Here is a 14,800-nt window from a genome sequence, read left to right on the forward strand (position 1 = left end):
AAGCAATAACAAAGCCAGTTTACATGGAAAGAATTCTTCCTTTTCCACCCGTCTGGTTTTCATTTTTTATTCTTATATATATATCCTGCAACTGTTCTCTTTTTTCGTTTAATGAATCGAGCACTTTGTCATGCTAAATCTGGAGAAGCTATGGCTCTGTTTCAGCATTTAGAAGGGTTCTGAGGCCTTGAAGGATTTTGGCCAAATGCCAAAAGCATTTCGTTCATTTTTTGGAGGGTTTTTTTGGGGAGATGCGATACATCGCCAAAACTCATCAAAGGTCCTTAAGAGAATAGAGGGTTGAAGAATCTATGTTAAGCTTTGCTACATTCAGTAAAATCATAGATAAAATAGCCAGATTTTGCCCTCCAACTTCTTCCAAGAAGGTCTCTAAAGCGTGAGGATCCATTTCATGCAAACACACAAACTGAAATGCACCTCAACTCGTCCAACCATAGAATGAAATTCAAGAGCACGAAGAATACCGAGACCAACACAACCAAACCGCGCATGGCTTAGAAAGCATTTCTTGTTTGGAGATGTAGACAAAAGGTTCTTTCGACTAGAATTCCCTATCAATTTGAGTATTACAAAATTTATTTTGACAGAAAGAATCTATACACACTCTATCCTTACCCCCAAAAAGAGAAAAAAATCGGAACATACAGACAGGGTGGCCTGACATTCTGCAAAATCCCTCTCTGGATGTGGTATTATTTTACAACTCTGATAACCCCAAAAGTTACATGTATAATGATTACCCACCTCATTTTTTTTTATCCTTTTGCTTCACAAAAAATCTAAACTTCATGGGAGAAAATGTGAAGAGTTATCTCAAGCTGAACTGCCAAGCAAAGGCATCCTCGCACGACAAGTTCAGAGAATCTGAGAGAGAGAGCCTCCCTTCAGATGTGGATCACCGGAGGGAAAAGAGGAAAAGCATGTCATCCGCCCGCAGAAGTGGAGTCTGTCGGTGTTCAACCTTGCTTCGATGGTTAGAGATGTCGGACCTTTCTTTGTACAACGCATCTTTTGGAACCAAACTCTCAGATTGATGAATTATAAAACTCTCAGGTTGATGAATTATAACTAATCTTCCTCCTCCGTTAACAAGGAAAAAGAAAATGGTCTGAATTTGTAGCCATCGCCATGGTAGAATTTATTTTGAAACTCTACCCAGTGAAGACGCAAGGCGTGAAGGAAAGCACTGAGGGTCTCCATCATCAGCAATATGAACGCAGTTGCAAAAGCAAAAACTGCTAGTCCCACTAAACGGATAATAAGGTTGTCGTACCTGTAACCAATTAACAGAAACTGATTGATTTAAAAAGAAAACAGGAAAAAAAGCACAGCGTCAAGCAAATGCAAACTGAAAAGATAGACAGAGAACTAGCTTGTGCATCTCACAAAGTGTTGGAACATTGATGGCCAATTTAATTCGATTTGATGAAATTATTGAAAATCTATTCAGATGAATAGGTCTACTTAGGAATTGCTGGGAAAAAGAATATGATTGAACCAAACTATCTGTGTATACGAGCCAGCATGAGTAACTACAAGATATCAGTTTTAGGTAAGACGAGCAAAGTGATTGACGAAGAAAAAAAGATCACGTCCCAATCTACTTGATATAAAAATGGAAGCATGCAGAGGTCGTGCTGGTGAAAAATGAGACAAAAATTCAGAACTAGAGACACAGTCAATGAATAAGAACTTACCCCCAGGCAAGTAATAGAACTTTCTCATAAAAAACAGTTGACAACTCCGAATGCGCCAAGCTGTAAAAGCACATTCATCACTAGGGAACGGTGGCATATAATGAAGAATGCTGAATGATAAAGGTCAAGGCTGTACCTCAGTGCCCAAAGACGAAGATACGAAGCTGTATTTGAAACTGCACCAAGGACAAACTCTATGGAATGTATCATTTGGTGCACAAATACCTCACTAAAATTAAATTCCTCATGATGCTGCCGTGCAGAATCAGGTTCTGTGTCTCCATCAATATCCATCTCAGAGGTGCCAAGCATCTGATAGGTACGGCCTTGAAATCTCTACAATGAATTAGGAAAAAAATAACTGAAATAGAACGTCTAACAATCTTCATGTTCACCATTTATAAAGAATTAAGATGCTGAACTTACAGCGAAATTGAATACATATGCATTGTTCTTTGAGTAGAGTGGAGTGGCGTGGGGTGGAGATGGGATGGGAGCAAAATGTATCGTGCTTAGCTGTGTTTCATAGTTTGTACAAACATCATCATCACATGGTCTAGATGGCATTACTTCTACGCACTTCAGGGTATCTAATGCCACTTCATATGCAGTCTAAATCACAATTTTCATCCACCTTTCTCTGGATTCTCTGTATTTCCATCATATAACTGCTACATCACTCGTCCTATCAATGCATTTCCTGATTATCTTAGCAAATAGTTAAAAACATTCTTATCATTTTGGTGTACCATTGTCTTTACAAGCTTTTTGTGCACCAATACAGGGTCTTTCAAATCCTGATCGCTCAAACATGACTTCAAAATTGGTGTTCCCAAGCTGCTCAATAGCTGAGACAGCGATGTGACTAATTGATTCATGAGAATATGGTCGTCCATTTGTCATTTCTGTATCTACAGACATCACCCCTCGACATTTTGGATCCAACGTCAACCTGTATTTCATGCAGAACAGTTGATTCACTAATTCCCTCTCTGCACAGTTGATCTAAGTTAGCTATTTGAGAGATTCAGGTATCTAACTCCTATTCAGCACTTCCTACAAGGCCCTTTTCTTGTTCTCAAACTAAATTTCGATCCACTTTGTCCTGTTCCTACTTAATCTAAATCCTTCATATTGATTCAGCTGCCTCCCTTTCTAGATAAAAATTATGTAGTGATTAAATTTCACTAAAGGGGTTTGCCAACTAGGTAAAACAGCTAAGACATTGTGCCTCACAAAGTGAGCCAGAACACAAGGATTTTATTCCTTAGGAATGAAATGGACAGTCTGCCTTTGACCTGACCACTGAGGTGGATTTACTCCAGTCTGGGCCCCCAAAGTTAGGGATACCACCTGACCGGTACACAAGAAAATAGGACATTAATGTAGATGAATCTTACATGTGACAACATGAGTTAGATAAGACTCTATATTCCTCAAGGGAGAGATGTTGCAAATCGATATAAACTTACACTAGAAAAGAACGAAGAAAACAGGAAAACCATAATGGAAGCATCCAACAAAGTTAATAGATTATGCGCCTTGGGTGGGTTAAAAATTCTAGGTTTGGACAAACCTCAGAGTGAAGCTTCTTCAAAATAAAAGGTTTTGGGAAGAGCATCCATGGAACAGCAATCAAAGCCAAAAGCAGTAAAATGATCTGCAATGACAATCAGTTGCGGTGAAAGTGAGATTTAAATTCAATGTATACAACTTCTCAATTGAGAACATTTAAAACAATCACCTGAAGTGGTTTCTGACCCCAGAACAGTTGGTTTTCGCCAAGATCATCGGTGGGACTCAAAAACATGTAAATCATCACATGGTAAAGGTCTGCTTGAGAACCAGTGCACCATTTGATGATAATGAGTAGTGAAAGATACCCAAACAGGCTGTTAAGAAAGATCACTTGTGGCACAAACTGGAACCTAACATATGAAAAAGGCTTAAGTTGATACTTCTCTCACATTATACCAAATAAATATAGAATAGCAGTCACTCTATTCATTGTGAGAGAGAACCTGATGTCCAAAGTGCTCTTGAAAAAGCGTGCATTGAAGTAACTTAGTAGGATACCCAGATTCATCTGCACCACACCCAATAGAATCGACATCTTCATTTTGAGAGAATTCAAGAAAGGAAGCTCTGAACGACTTCCTCGCCAACTAGGATCTACCCCAAATGGGTAAGGATCCTGGTATTTGATCAGACCAACTGAACGGGCATCACTAACCAAAAAAAAAAAAAATTAAATAAAAAAATTGCATGAATAAACAATTTCAAGCATAATAAAGGCACAATAATGTAGGATGGAATTACTCAATGAAACTTAAATAACAGAATTTTAAGTGAAGTAATTGCAAATTAAGCACGAAAGGGCTAAAGTACAACAAATAGTAAATTTTCAGATCCAATCTGAACAGTAAAGTTGAGAAAAGTAGAAACTATAAACGTCAGATTTCCACGGGACCATACCAATAATTGCAACCTGAGTTTAGGCCAAAAAAAAAAAATGCAACCTGACTTGAAAGTGGAAACTAGCTATTAAACAACAGCCTATCTCTACTAGCAAATGCTATTTAAGACAATGATAATCCTAACCACATATCCTACGCAAACATTTACTGGAGACTCTCACCTGATAATCTGAAATGGACTATGGGCTTCTTTGTGAATGTTGAATCTAGTGATTGATTTTCATGAGTCGGAGAGATTGATTATGTGGAAGTAATGTTAACATCACGAGAAGTCAGAGTAACATTTTACATAGCCTTGACATCAGTTACTTTACATATTACAAATTTTGTCAGATTAGGCTCTCCTAATCACTGTAGTGATTTTTGCAGTGACATGTGAACACCAGATTATGTCGACGATGAGGGCAACATCATACAGGCTCAAGTGACTTCTAAGTGATTCCATGAATAAATTTGATGAACTTCCTTTTTACTAGAGATTAGTTTCAATATAAGTGGAAGGAGATGATGATCTCAGGTAGTGCTTCCTTTCACTAAAGCCTCCTTTTATTCTCAACTAAAAGGCATGGTGGGTAGGAAAACAGAAAAGGATTTGATAGTAGACTCGTTGAAAAAGTCATGGAGATATAAATATTTACCTGAACTTTTTGCTAAAGTTACTACACCAATTTAGCTTCTCAAAGAAGCTAGGAAGTCTAGAATTTTCCTTTTAAACTCCCCAAGAAGTTAACCTCTCAATGAAGATGGCCTTTCTTGAAATGTTGAAATCATTTTCAGCCATTCCTTTTAACCTCCCTAAGAAGTTAGCTTCTTAAGATGATTTGCAGCCACAAATTTGCAAATTCTTGTGGACTCCTTATATTCATGTATTGTTATATGGCGATTAGTATAAATAGGCATGTTCACTCTTGTTTTGTTTCAGCACACAAGAAGAATGGCATCTGGAGAGTGAGGTGCTCTTTCTGAGCTGTGTGAAGCATGAGTTAAGTGGGTTGTGTGTGCAAGAGAGGTGTGAGCTTGATATCATGTATTTGTGGGTGACATGAGAAGTGTTATGTTATTTACATGTACTTCGTTTCGTTGAGAAATTAAGTTAAGTTGTTTGCTTGAGTGCCCATCAATCTTCATACTCAACAAGTAGTGTCAGAGCTTTCTCGACTCAACATATTGGTATCACAACCAACTTCCGTAACTAACACTTCTCTCCAGAAAAAAGCTCAGCACCATGTTCAGATAAGAATATTTTGAAATTAAGAGTAAAACATTGATATATTAATCAGCTCAGAAGCTTTGGATGCTACCAAAAAAGGGGAAACGAAAGGACAAACCTGCAAGAAGTGTCTCGGCATTTGTAAGCCGACTCACCAAATATATTGAACGGAACAGAGAAGAATTCATTGTATATCAGTCCACAGTAAATTGAAAAGAGAGACATCAAAAGGAGTACATAACGCCCTCCAAAGAGCATCTCCATAAAGCTCCCAAGTTTCTGGCACCAGTAAATATGCTCATTAAATATAGAAACGCATATCAAAGCATATAACGTTGACATAAAGGAAAACTTTGAAAGATAAACTCTTGACTATGCTGCTTCAATCAGTTGCAAAAGTGCTTCATATAAATCAATTGCTCAATGAACAACGAACCTGACCAGTGAGCTTCCTTTCCTGCGCAATAAGGACTAAAGCTCCCAGCAGTAAGCATATTCCATGGCCCCAATCTCCAAACATAACAGCAAAAAGGAAAGGAAATGTAACGACGGTGTAGACTGCAGGATTTGCTTCTTGATACCTAGCAACACTGGTCAAATGCATTATCACATCAGAATATGACGATCGACTGAAGTATCAAAAACATCCACTCTTTTGTTGATGATGTTTCAGAATCATGTAAATTCAAACACGTCCACTCTTTGACAGACAAACTCTTGTACATAAAAACAAAAGGCAAATGCACTCATAGAATGAAAAAAACAATTGCACTGTGAAAAGTCACAATGCCTAAGAATCAATAGTTAAAATATTTTTAGAACCATGCAAAAAATTATGCCTAACAACTGATCGTACAGTTCAAAAAGCATAAGAACTGTATCCAATAAAAAAAGCATCCTGAAGTATTTGCTGGCAATATCCTTTAATTGGAGTGGCCTCAGAACTACTGCTGATTTTAGAGTTTCCATGACTGCATAGAGCAGAATAAGTTAAAAATTTAAAGAAGCGGCTATCTTCATACTGAACACATTTCCAGAAACTATCATCGTATGGGGTGTTATTCAAAGAATAAAGACAATGAAAGATTGTTTCAGAATAACATAAGTCCAACTGTTCATTTTTATTTGCATCACAGAGGGAAGCATTATGTTATGTACATCCAGACCACAAAGGAAAAACTCATTTCCAAAGCCCTCACAAGTTACTGTCAATAGGAGTCTATCATAACCAAAGCTAAATACTAACTTCTGCAAGATCAGCTTCCCCTAGAAGAAACAAAGAAGGATGACATGCAAGTTGCAATAAGCATCACATATAGCAGCAATTTGAGCTCACCCATAAGCATCAACAATTTCCTGAAATGCACTTGTAAAACGATTTGTTCTGAAAAATGTGGGAGGGGATTCTGGAGCATCCATCTCATGAAATATTATTCCAACTTGCGAGTTGCTATCGTATGTTGCACGTTGCAGAGCCTCCTGAATCTGTAAAAGGGAAAATATTTGATTTTAGAAAGCAGAATAAGACTACACTTGAAATACAATGATGAATTAATGAACTGGGGTCACCAGATAAGACCAAAATGAAGAGACTTAAAGAGAACTGCATAGCAATTAACCTTAGCCTTTGCAAATATTGGACACCAACCCTCTCCAACAAGACATTTTTTTGTGACGTCGAAGTTCAGCATATTCAATGTGTCATAGATAGCTTTCTCCCTCCTTACCTGAAAAGAATGGGAAACATAGTCATTTCTTTCACCAGAAAGTTTAATGAAACAGAAAATATTTGAGCCATACTCTCAAGTCTGTTCCACTGGCAAAAATAGAGACGCAGTACCAATGTTTATCTCTTAGCACTACTAAATTGCAACTTACCATGTTCATCCATTTGTTTAAGTGAAACTGAATGGAACTAAGAGCTCTGTTTCGGTGATTGTAACCAGCACCCAAGGTTGTTTCTATTTCAGAAAGCCGAGACAGAACCTGAAACCAAGAAAACCACTTCATCCAACTACTCTCTTCAATTGAATGAGGATATAAGTCTGCCAAGTTTCCTGAAATCCACATACTTCTTGACTTATTTGTCTTTGCTTGGTTATGTCTTCAGGAACAGGATAGCAGTTAGCACTAAATGCCTCACAGATTTTTAAAATCTTCATTCTAGCCTGCTCCCCAGAGAAAAAGACCACAAACACTATCTTCTCAACCTGCAAGAGTAAATACAAAAGAAATGGTCAAGAGACTGTTCAAGAACAAGCTTCCAGAAAACTACAAAACAATAGATGAATTTTGACGACAAATTTCGATATAAACTTTTATCAGAAGAGTTTTAACAGTAGATTTGATTTTGATGAAAAAAGTAGGTACCATTTCAGATGTTACAGGATCAACTATATCTTCATCAGCCGGCCCCTGATTAAATAGCATGTTTCCTCTTGTGGCACGGAAAAGCATCCTCTCAAATATTTGCACTTTTGACTTACATATAATGCCACTGATAAATCTTACACGAGACTGCTCCATTGTTTCAGGTCTCATTTCCTGAAAGCCAATGGTACTCCACATAAGAAAATTTAAGTTAAGAAAAAACGCTAGTATCATCCACAATAAGACAACAGTAGTGTCAATTAAGCGCACATAAAGTTCAACAAGACAATGCATAGAATACCTTCTCAAGTAAGGATGCCGTCTCAACATAGTCACCATTTGAGTGAATATTTTCATCCAACTCTCTATCCTCCACAGCCACAGGACTCTTTCCTGAGACAAGAAAACCACCTGCCTGGCAGTGGCCCCACAGGACAAAATGAAACAATGAATATCCCTTCAAGGAGATTAAAACAGTGACAACCAAAACTAAGCCTTTTTTCCTACAATGTTGTTAAGCTAGAATCATTCCAGCACTGTGCTATATTAACTGCAGAAGATTCTTAAGCTCAAGGTCCACTGGATCTGGACTTGGGTCATCTACCGCCTCTCTTCATCCCTTCATTTTCATAATGATTTTAGAAAGCAAAAGTTTTCAATGCCTATCCAATAGTAACCAGCAGACTCCGAAACATAGTCTAATCGGAGAGAGGTTTAAACCTTTCACCCAAAGTGTTGAAATATTGTCCTACATCACTTGACAACAAGTCCTAAATGCTCTATATATTCATGTGGTCTCCCTCCACTTATCAGCTTAAAACTTTTGGCCAAGACTTTCTAACATAGTATCAGAGCAATGTCATCCATTTCACAAATGTGCACAGTTAAAATTCCACATGAATGTGTGTAGTCAAAATTCTACGTGCCGCTTATAATCTAGCTTGCACGTGAGAGAAGGTGTTGAAATATTGTCCCACCACACTTGACAATGGGTCCTAAATGCTCTTTATATCCATGCTAAAACTCTAACCTACTCGTGAAATTGGCCAGTAAAGCAACAATCATGAGGCAAAAATAGCTTGACAATCAACTGGAACAGCCTGTGGCCCCTGTCCATCAAAAGAAACAATACACTCCATTGAAGCTCGAATATAGCATCCATATGAGAAATCCAGAAGAGAAGATTCCAGCACTTAACTCCAGCCTACACAACTTGGCAAGCAAGAAATGTACCAAGGAGGACATGCCATCATCATAGTTAATATCATAATCCATTTACCATCTCAAGCCCACAGTTCATCAAGGAAGCTAGGTTTAGAAGATTAACTTAAATTTTTAATCAATTCTACAATGCAAAAGGAAGAAAGTCAATATGGAAATGATGGTAGCTAGTTGGTCCTTGAAACAAAGCCAGGGTGAGGAAGGAGAAAGGAAAATACCTTTTGCAAAACCATTTTAAACTCCAGAAGCTCATTATAGGCCTGTCGAAGTTTCTCGCTATTTGCATTCATCTCATTTAGCTCATGTTCATGTTCAGCGAGTTGGATCTATGGCCAAACATTACATGTAGCGTATCAATCGAATTATCCAAATTGTGAATGCAAAATCTCAAGGCAACAGTACAAAAAACAAACCTCTAATTCCTCCAACTCAACATCTGGTTGTGTTGCCGAGTGCAGGGAAGATATTAGACCAGCCTTACTGATCTGATCTTTGAAAAAACGCAATTTTCTTGACATCTCTCCGCATCGCTTCACCTGCCAAAGGCATTCCAAAAAAAAGAAGAATCAGAGATGTGTTCTCTGGATGGCAATGATATATTTTGGCAAAATCTGAAGCCCTTTCTGCATTACAAAAGTACATCAACTACAGCTGAGAAAGTACCTGATTAACAAACGTTCTTTGGAAAGGACTTCTATCTGCATTAAGCTGCAACACGGAAACATCATTGGGCAGTAGCAGGTTCATATTGCTTACCAGTATAATTATCTTAACTCCTATATAGCCACAAAACTTTGATTTCTGTTTCTTTTTCTTCATCAGTCTGTTACGGTATATACAAAAACGAAATCAATATGTGGGGAGAAAAGGCACAATTAGATTGATAGTTTGATTTGACAATACTCTGTGGAAGAATGATATATCATAGCATCGCCTCGCATTAATCTGCTTCTTACATGAAAAGATTCTATATCTGGCAACAAAACATATATTTGACATCAAACAACATGACACTCTACAGAAATGAGCTAAGGAAGGAAACTAACTACGGTTCGATCAGTGACTTCACTTTTGCCGGAGATCTTCACCGAGCAAAAGTTTTCTCAAGCTACAGAGCCCCCATTTCACCATTTCCCTCTTAGTCTCTCATTTTCTTTCCCACGGAAGCTATTGCCTAAAATGCTAGTGATCTCATGGTCTTCTGTTCCTTCTCAATTTAATGTTAAGTCCGTGGTTTCTTCCAAATGTCCATGCACCTAGGTGACCAAGAGCGAGCAACTGCATCCTCAACAAATTACATAAGAAGTTCGATGCCGCTTGAGAGTCCCTAACCCCCCTATCCTATTCCCTAGCTCGTGCTTGGTGAGACCTCCCAATGCATTGCACTAAAACAAGGGCATCTCCCATTCAGGATATCTCGAATCCTGCCAATGAGATTCTTCATGCATTATCCCAAGCCCTTCTAGGTTATCAACCTCCTCAATTTAATCTGAACAGCTCTCACTCACCTCCGCCTTACAGAATTTCCCTTTTTGCACCATACCATGGCTCGAAAAGCGAAATCAATAACCACGCGATCCAATGGCAAAAGCCAATCCTACCACGACGCTTCGCGACTTCACGCGAATAAAACAGTCATTCCACCCCGACCGGATCGCTGATCAGTAACTCCTATTCCACTCGAAAGCAAATTCATCGAATCGCGATTCGATCTAGGACTCGAGATCAAGGGACGACGGAGTCGGAATGCTTACGTCGCGGAATTGGAGGAGGCCGAGCTCGCCGAGATAAGTGATGGCCCGGTGGGCGGACTCGAAGGGCATGATGAGCTGCACGAAGGTCATCCTCTCGGAACGCATCAGATCCATGGCGGGCAAGTTGTCGAAGAACTCCATTGTCCCTCCCCTCCTCCTCGCTCCGCCGCGCTGGCTCGAATCCGGCGATGGGCGTCGAAGCTCGCCGCGCTACTTTTCAGATCTGACGGAACGGAACCGTCGACATCGCCATTCGCGACACGGGAATGAGAAAGTGAAATGCGCTTTGGCGTAGAACGAAAGCTCCGTGGCCCGCGTTTTAGTGGGGCTAATTAGGTTGTTTCTTTTTTTCCGAGACGACGATTTATTTTACTCGTTCAATTTTGGATTTATTTGCTTTGCCGTTTTGACAGATTTGCTTCCACTTACTTTCCTTCCCAGAGATCGGATATTATTAATAAATCACTGGGATTATTGCCAACGTCGCCTTTTCCTGAACCTGACGAAGGCAATATTTTAATTCTATCTCATTTACTTGCACGTTCTATGTATACATTGTCAGCTAAATTGAAGTGAAGATATTAGCTTGGAAATTGCTAAAATTACCTTTTCAGTCTCAGGGTCTTTAAATTTGCACGGACGCCATGATGAAATAACAATGTCGACAAATATATATTGAAACCATCGAATCGATTTGTAAAACGCGTGATTAGGAGACTAGACGATTCGGTAAAGATTTGTGAGGATTTTTCATTGAAAATACTACCACAAAGAGTCTCAAACTAGTACACCAAGATGTATTTATTTTGAATTAATCTCATGTCACCAAAGGCCCAAGACTCATACACCTGTGGCACATAATCTCAAGGCTAATTTCCATGTTGCAAAAAATTTTAAACTAGATATCTATGGCACTACCATTCATTATATTCATTCCAATATACCTGTCAATTTGGTGATGTGGGATGACACGTGATGAATAACTAGTCCGACCTAGACTCGATATGAAATCTTCGCAATGAATGGCTCTTTAAACGCTGTTGTTGTGGGGAAGCCGTCCCAAAGAAAATGAACTAAGATTATTCGGGCAAAATTGAACTTAGAGTAAAATTAGGGATTTCAATAGATTTTGAAATTCGAGGGGAGCGACTTGTCTTGAAGGGGAACAGCTAAAGATGGCGAGAGAATAGAGAGGAGTTGTTATCTAGGGCCATCAAGAAATGGTTGATGGAGATAAGATGAAGGAGAATTTGTAAGACTTCATAATTTAAAATAGATTTGTCGCCGGTTATAAGTTTACGATTATTATAAAACAACATTAGTTTGAATTGAATGTGTGTTCGAATTTTTGGGTCGCAAACATATATTTTGAGCAAATGTATGGCGAGGATCTTAATTTGGGATTTTAAATGGCATCAGCCCTTTTAAACAGCATGGCTTTCTTGCCTTTATTATAGTGAAGGAAACAACTGTTTATATGGAAAAAGAAGCGACTTAAAGTGATTTCATTTAGGTAAACATTTCTTCATCGAGAAACGAGTTATTAAAAATGGCAAAAAAAAACAACATTAGTTTGAAAAAGAAACAACTGTTTATATGGTAATGGCCTATCGGTATCCTTATGGCATGATTACTGGCTTCCATGTGGCCCTCTTGATGGATTCGTTCCGCCCTTGTTTAGGGACAATATGTGGCTCCCTTATAATGCAGTAGTTGCTGACTTATACACCCGTTAGGTGACTTGTTCTCTCGGATATTAATCAGATGGGGTGTAGCTTTACCAACTCTGGAGGCTTATAATGATAAGTTTATTTGGTGTGGCGATCCATCAGCCTCCTTCTCGGTTGCATCCGCATGGAATGTCATTAGAACCAAGAGAGATCGGGTGGATTGGGCTTCTTTGATTTGGGATATTGATATAGTCCCGCGCCATCAGTTTATTCTATGGCTTATATCTAGAAATCGTCTTCCCACTCAGGTGATGTTGTTAAATCAGGGTCGAATTGATTTTAATCTATGTGCATTTTGTAGTGAAGAACCGGACTCAATCGAACACCTATTCTTCCGGTGTCGCATCTCCGCCTCGTTGGCCTTTTTTTGGGCGGCCAGATGTAACTTGCCATGGAGGAATAGATGTTGGAGTGAGGCGCTCACTTGGGCCAGAAATTCCTCATGGGGAAGGATTTTTACCACGGGATAGTTCGATTCTCCTTCGGTACTTTGTGCCATCTCATTTGGAAGAAGAGGAATGCGATTATCTTCGGGGGTGAATCCTTGGTGGTCCCTGCCCTTAAAAATCACCTAATAAAGGTGGTTAAGGACAAAGCACTCACATTCACGGAAGTTCTTCCTTCTCCGAGGAACAGAAGACTGCAAAGGGGTGGGGATTCCACCCCATGATCTTTTCATCTGTAGCTATTCCTCCTTAGGTTGCTGGTGATTCGATCTGCTCTTGTTCTTGTAGTTACAGCTTCCTTCCTCCTCCATTCTCCGCTTTCAGCTTTGAGGGCTTGAGGGATGGGGAGGCTACGGGTTCCTGTTATTACGGCTTGTTTGTTCGCTTCATAGCTTTTGTGTTCTTGCTAGCGCCCTCAGGCTTTTTATCGGATCCCCGTCACTCTTGCTCCTTTGTTAAGAGTGCTTGTTTGGATCCGATTTTTTGTACTTTTGTTCTCCTCATTAATATTATTACCTTTACCAAAAAAAAAAAATGGCAAAAAAAGGAAAAAATACCGTTAAATGAAAGCACACGGTAATGAAGTTATGAACGTGCAAATTGTGATACGACCCAAAAAAAAAATGTGCAAATTGTGATTCCAGCAAAAAAAAAAAAAAAAGAAGAAGAGATGAGTGTAAATTTAATCCTCTAACTTGAAATATTTTTGCAATCCAAGTTTTGATCTTGTCTATCCAAATCAAATAAAATCAAATTCTCTTACTCAATATTTCTAATCAAATCCTCTTATGTTAATGTGACCGTTTGATATGTCTATTTAAGAATAATACCGCTATAATTCCAAAGTTTTAGTCTCATCAAGGAAAAAAGGGAAAAAAAAAGAACTTTTTATGAGCGCATCAAAGTCAAGCAAGCATGTTAACATAATTGAATGTGATGACCGAGAAAAATGACAAATGAAAAGATCGAGCAAGTTAGAGGACTTGATTTGCACCAAAAGGAAGTTTGAGGACTTGACTACTAAGGCTACATAAATTAGAGGACTAAATTGCCACTTCCCCGGAGAAGAGGCTGGAGCTCGTCTAGTGAACAGTAGTGAAGGCCTAAACCAGATTCCAAACAACGTAATTTGTTCATTACGAGCCAAAACCGAAAAGAATAATTACAAATAACTTGGACTAGATGGACTAATCCGGGCCATCCGCCTTGTTGGAAACAAATTCCTGAAAAAAAAAAAAAAAAACAAAACGATAGTCGAACAATTGAATATCGAAAATAAATGCGGAAATGTGCCAAAAAACATGTAACACCAGTTGAAAGATATACCACGAAGATAGATATACTTTATTTTCCACAGATTAAGTATTGTTGCAATTTGAGAAGAATTGATCGAGGCCTTGAGAATGCGTTCGTCAATAGAGAAAAAACTAGTGTCCAAGGAGATAAAAAAATACGTTATGTTTTTTCTTCACGGTCTCTAATTCAACGTTCTCCTTTTTCATATTTATGTAATAGTAACTGCACTCTCTCTTATACGCCCTTTATTTACGGGTTGGGTTTTGGTAACAGGCTTAACTTAGCCCATTAAATAAAAAACACATCATCTCTTACTCGCATATGGTAATCTGAACATAACTCTTTCTTCATCTCTCAACAACATTCATACTAATAAATAATCCGTGTGATCAGCATACTTCAACAGCTCATTGCCATACATATATTAAGAATATATAACAGTTCATAATGGGCATCACATTTTTTAAGTAGATATAGTATGCAGTACTCTGGATCGATCAATTACATTTATATCTCTATTAATCTCTTTTTAATGACGATATATTGTATTCACAATTATGATTATCTCAAAACAATTA

The 14,800-nt window shown here is 38.5% G+C and overlaps 1 protein-coding gene across 1 annotated transcript; it reads right to left on the reverse strand.

Annotated features, from left to right (window-relative positions):
• Nucleotides 1-492: 492 nt before the first annotated feature.
• Nucleotides 493-11,077, reverse strand: LOC104432837 (V-type proton ATPase subunit a1). The gene is made up of 18 exons (XM_010045389.3): nucleotides 10,751-11,077; nucleotides 9,660-9,704; nucleotides 9,410-9,532; nucleotides 9,215-9,322; nucleotides 8,077-8,190; nucleotides 7,776-7,949; nucleotides 7,478-7,615; nucleotides 7,284-7,391; nucleotides 7,025-7,132; nucleotides 6,742-6,890; nucleotides 5,842-5,995; nucleotides 5,524-5,684; nucleotides 3,740-3,946; nucleotides 3,463-3,646; nucleotides 3,295-3,378; nucleotides 1,855-2,054; nucleotides 1,719-1,778; nucleotides 493-1,294 (listed from the first exon to the last, which is right to left on the reverse strand). Exons 1-18 carry the CDS (start codon nucleotides 10,889-10,891, stop codon nucleotides 1,090-1,092), a joined length of 2,463 nt encoding a protein of 820 aa, XP_010043691.2. The 5' UTR covers nucleotides 10,892-11,077; the 3' UTR covers nucleotides 493-1,089.
• Nucleotides 11,078-14,800: the final 3,723 nt, after the last annotated feature.

Source organism: Eucalyptus grandis, chromosome 2 (genome assembly GCF_016545825.1).
Source record: "Eucalyptus grandis isolate ANBG69807.140 chromosome 2, ASM1654582v1, whole genome shotgun sequence".
Classification (NCBI taxonomy): domain Eukaryota; kingdom Viridiplantae; phylum Streptophyta; class Magnoliopsida; order Myrtales; family Myrtaceae; genus Eucalyptus; species Eucalyptus grandis.

Coding starts and splice junctions, on each gene's coding strand:
- LOC104432837 (XM_010045389.3), bottom strand. CDS start 10,891: ATGGAGTTCTTCGACAACTTGCCCGCCATGGATCTGATGCGTTCCGAG. Junction 5,685..5,841: donor AAAGGAAGCTCACTGGTCAG/GTTCGTTGTTCA, acceptor TACTGGTGCCAG/AAACTTGGGAGCTTTATGGA. Junction 1,779..1,854: donor CTTCGTCTTTGGGCACTGAG/GTACAGCCTTGA, acceptor GTGCTTTTACAG/CTTGGCGCATTCGGAGTTGT.